Raw genomic sequence first — 5,000 nt, forward strand, 5'->3', positions numbered from 1 at the left:
CTGTGACATGCATTATGGGTTTTTGATACGGAAAAGAAGCTAAAGGTAAAAAAAAATATATGGCTTCTTTATCAAACTAACATCATTAAATCCCTTTTCATCTGTACAGGAGAATTAATTTCCAGTGGTTGCTGTTACCTTAGTGAAATACAGTATTATCTGTTCTGTTTTAGTTCTGATAATAGCAATGACTACTGTTGCTATGATTTCCAAAAAAAAGATTACAATTTCATAAATATTTTTCTTGTAAAATACCAAACATTAAATGTTAACATTGTAATAATATTATTAAAGAATATCGAAAAAGAGGGCTTTGTTTATCACACATGCACAAACACACACACACACACACACACACACACACACACACACACACACACACACACACACACACACACACACACACACACACACACACACACACACACACACACACACGCGCGCGCGCGCACGCACAAAACCATGAACCTAAGTAATTATCAGATTATGTATATAATTCTCATTGTTCTGCTTAGTAGGCTCCATTCATCACTTTATGAACATAGGTATTCTAATTCAATAACTCTTTCAGGTCCTTGCGTAGAAGCAGCGTGTGAAAAGGCCTACGAACTAATAGACCTAAGTCACCACGAGGGCGTACATCCAAGGCTGGGAGCGGTGGACCTCGTGCCTCTTCACCCCATTTCAGAGGGCGTTTCTCTCCCCAGGCTCGGCCAGGTTGCGCGTGGTAAGTACGCAGACTTTAGATTTTGGGGATCGTTGGGTCTGTTTTTGTTATTGTTATTGTTGTTGTTGTTGATAATATTTTTAAATACTGGGGTTTGGAAAGACATGATGATAAATGATGAAAGGGAACATTTTGTTTGTAATTTTTGTAGATAAGTTTTCCGAAAAGAGACAAAACATAACTTCAAGAAGCTAAGCTTGGTGCAAGAAATGCTGTAGAAAATTCTCTTTGTTCTTTCTGTCACTGAGACAGTGAGCTTCAGTAACAATATTAATACACTTATAATAACTCAGACATTACCACTATAGTTGATGTTGGTTTGGCATCTACTATTTTGGACTGGTGTCTTATCTCTTTGGGGAGTGTTTGTTGTGGGTGTGAGTGCCCACAGGTATGGCTGGGTGCTGAAGCTGAAGTCGATCATAGGCAGGCTCCCCGTTCGGCTAAGAACTGGGAGGTCCTTGTGTTGCTGCTGCTGTTGCCATGTTCTGCTGGAAGATTGGGGAATGCTGATCTCGGTTCCATATTCTGTGGCTTAAGTACACGAGCGCTGTGTAAGTACACAGGGAACGAGGGGAATCTGATGAACTTCAGGTTGCAGGGTCGTGCTGCTGCACCACCACAGCTGAAATTCTTAATTTGTGTCAGTTTATATCAGTTGAAGCATGAAATACTGTATTGTAATAATTGGCAATAGGGGTTATTTATTTTTAGGATTTGTATTCAGCATTCATTCCAAGATCCTGTGCTCTCACAGTTTCCAAATTTAACAAACATCGCTATAAGAAGAAACAGCTTTATTTTTTAAGTAAAATAACAAGTAAACAAATTCCAGTGTCCAAACTTTTCTGAAGAAGCAGGGCTTGAGGAGGTAACCAGAGGGATGGGATGTAATGATGGGGATCTATAATTAGTTCACTAATGTTTTAGGTCACTCATAATCAGTATATGATGACCACTAATAAGATGAATAATTAAGGTCATTAATAATCAGTACCATTTAGTATTATGTGGTCATATATGGTCAGTATATGATCAAAAACTGAAATCATTAATAATCAGGAACAATCAGTAATGTTGAAGATCTTGCTTACTTGATGAGGTACTCAGAAACATCACCAAAGACCTCACAGTGACACCAACCAAAGAAGAATAAGACTCACTCACCTCGAAGCTGGAATTGGTCTGTAAAATTATATGTATACTTAAGTTTGTTTTTGTTTTGTCTTTTGGGGATTAGCCAGATTACAGCTTGGGTTTAGTAAATGGCCATATTAAAAGAAATATTTGAAATTGCCCAGGTTAGAGTTTGGTGTTATTCATTGATTGGATTGGAGACAGAGCACGAGAAGCCCAAGGCATTACATGTTTTGCATTATTGCATTGTACTTTGATGTTTATTGGCATTTTGCAAATAGATCATGCATGTCTTTTGTTTTGCTTTACATGCTGGTTGCTGGTCACTTTATTACCATGCAGTTAAATCATGGTGCTTGGTCTATGTAATTGATATCAAGTTATGCATTGTCAGACTATTTTCAGTCAGACTGTGGTCTGTACACTGCAGGTGCAAGCTCTTTCAAATATTTCCTGTTTGAAACCTGTCAGTGTGCATCAAAATTTGTGATATTGCAGCCACAGCCTAGGAAAGAGTATGTGGTATCAAGAATTGGCTTGGAATAAAATTCCCAAGGGACTATGTTGACTGTGCTTTTAAGTTCCCAGACATGATATAAGTCCTGTTAGTTTTAAATATTCACCTACAAAAAGAGGCTTCTCTATACCCACTCATCTTCTGGACTGGTTATTTAATTGATATATTTCTCTAAATGAAGTATTACACTTGTTTAATGATCTTGGAGTAATGATTATTTACTTTTTTCAGTGTTATTTAGAAGTTTAATCTTAGATATAGATTAATATGGTATATTACTGCAGGCAAAATGATATATAAACACTGGGTCCACCAAGAGTAACATCAAAAAGAAATAAGGCTTGGACATTATATGGAAAGTCACATGAAACTTCTGGAAATTCTTCCTGGAAATTTTTTACCTGCCTTCATTAAAAACAATAATTCAAAGTACCATCTTGCAATGAGTCCTGAAATGCCTGTCTTCTGAAAATTATAAACAGAAGCAAAGATTTTGAAGAGCCTTTCCTGTAAGTCCCTTTAATGCTAAAGTATTGGTAGTTAGGTAATGCCAGCGGATCTGTTGTTATGGTTAATAACTATTTATTGAATAGTGATACACAATATCCCAAAGGAATACATTATTAAAGGGTATAATGTAGACTAAAAACTATAATATCCAGCAGTGTATTTAAGCATATAGTTCATATGAATATTCTTAAGATAACACCTTAAATATCAATACATACTTTTTTGTAATAGAAAAGTTGATACAGAAAAAAATGCAAATATCAGATGTTGTGAATATGGTGTATTTTTAAGCACAATACGAGTTTGGCTGAGAGATTGTCAGCAAGTTTCAGAAGTGACAAGAGGAATGATTGGACTTCGCACAGGTAAATGGGGAGAGGATCATGAAGTTTTACATTAGACCTCTCATCTTCATTTTCAAATATGTTTCTTGTGAAAGTATCAGGGAGTGGTTACAGTGGATGGGCAAGGGTCGTCAAGCTCTCCATGATTCATCATCATCATCATCATCAAGGGGCTAATGCCGACGGGGGTGCATGGCCACATCTACCTTTCCCTTCCAGCCACGAGGGTCCCTCATGGCGAGTCTCCAGGAAGGCCCTCGGTCCATCTCGAATTCCTTGTGACAAGTCTCATCGAGCTGCCCAAGCCATGACCTCCTGGTCATCCCATGGGCCTCCTCCACCCAGGATTGTCTCGCAAAGAGACAACCTGATGGGCAGGGTCATCCACAGGGAACCGAGCTAGGTGCCCTTACAGCCTGAGTTGGTGGTCCCGGATTATGCAAGTAACAGGTCCCATGCCAGTCTCACGGTGTAACCGCCGATTGGACACGTGGTCCTGCCAACTGTACCCCATGATCCGGTGAAGAGACTTGTTACAAAAGGCATCAAGATGAGACTCCAAGGCACTAGATAGCATCCAGGTTTCGTTTCCATAATGCAAAACTGGCAATATCAAGGCCTTGAAGACACGTAGCTTGGTCCTACTGCATAGGTACCAACATCTCCAAATGCTCTTGTTAATCGAGTTCATGGCTCCTGTTGCCAGGCCGATCCATCTGCTGACTTCTTGGTCTGACAGCCCAGAGATATGGACTACGCTACCAAGGTATACAAAACTCTCTGTGACTTCAGCGTCCTCACCACAAGCATGGATCGACTGAACTGGTCCCCTAACAGGCCCCCAAAGTCCTGAATCTTGGTCTTGGTCCAGGAGACATCTAGGCCTAAGGGCTTTGCCTCATTGCCAAATGCATCAAGAGCCGCCACCAGTGACCCCAGGGACTCAGATAGGATAGCAACATCATTGACAAAGTCAAGGTCATGATAGTTGTGATGTTATTTAGAAATAAAATGATGGATAGCCTACTTCTTTCTTGCATTTGCTATTTAAAATCTTCAAGTCCTGATTTTGTATATATACTGGGATAAAGTTGCCAACTAGTTTATGATGCTCCAGAGTCCTAAATTATACAGTATTTGCAATTTTTTTTGGCTAAACATCTTCCTTCTTCTTTTAACGGTAGGTTCATGTCTGAGCCGCCGTGGTCACAGCATGATACTTAATTGTAATTTTCATGTTGTGATGCTCTTGGAGTGAGTACGTGGTAGGGTCCCCAGTTCCTTTCCACAGACCAGGGCTTGGGACCAGCACTGACTTGGGCTGGCTTGGCCACCCATAGGTAGGAAGGCATTCGAGGTGAAGTTCCTTGCCCAAGGGAACAACGCGCCGGCCGGTGACTCGAACCCTCGAACTTCAGATTACCGTCGTGACAGTGTTGAGTTCGACGCTCTAACCAATCGGCCACCGCGGCCTTGACGATCATGGGCTTCCATGATTTTCTTGGCAATTTAGAGCGGTGGTTTGCCATTGCCTTCCGCCCGGTGTTTTTATCGAGTCACCATCTCTATTTACCCGGCACTGACTTGGGCTGAAACATCTTCCTAGAATAAGGTATTTATGTGCTCATCTCCCTGATGGAAGCATTATCTATTGGACAGGTGGAAAGGGCCCACAGATTACATATGCCATGTTTCTCTTTGAGTATTTTCCTATGAAACTCTGCCTAAGAGCTTCTTACATGTGATGAGAACAGATCAGAATTTT

The 5,000-nt window shown here is 40.4% G+C and overlaps 1 protein-coding gene across 1 annotated transcript in view; it reads left to right on the forward strand.

The window, feature by feature from the left end:
• The window catches only part of LOC119597856 (formimidoyltransferase-cyclodeaminase-like), a 7,975-nt gene extending 4,271 nt beyond the window's left edge, over positions 1–3,704 (forward strand). Inside the window, exon 2 of the mRNA XM_037947513.1 lies at positions 572–3,704. Coding sequence (XP_037803441.1) covers positions 572–882 — 311 coding nt within the window. The 3' untranslated portion in view covers positions 883–3,704. The remainder of the gene's footprint in view (positions 1–571) is intronic.
• The last annotated feature ends 1,296 nt before the right edge of the window (positions 3,705–5,000 follow it).

This window comes from Penaeus monodon, chromosome 40 (assembly GCF_015228065.2).
Source record: "Penaeus monodon isolate SGIC_2016 chromosome 40, NSTDA_Pmon_1, whole genome shotgun sequence".
NCBI classification, from domain to species: domain Eukaryota; kingdom Metazoa; phylum Arthropoda; class Malacostraca; order Decapoda; family Penaeidae; genus Penaeus; species Penaeus monodon.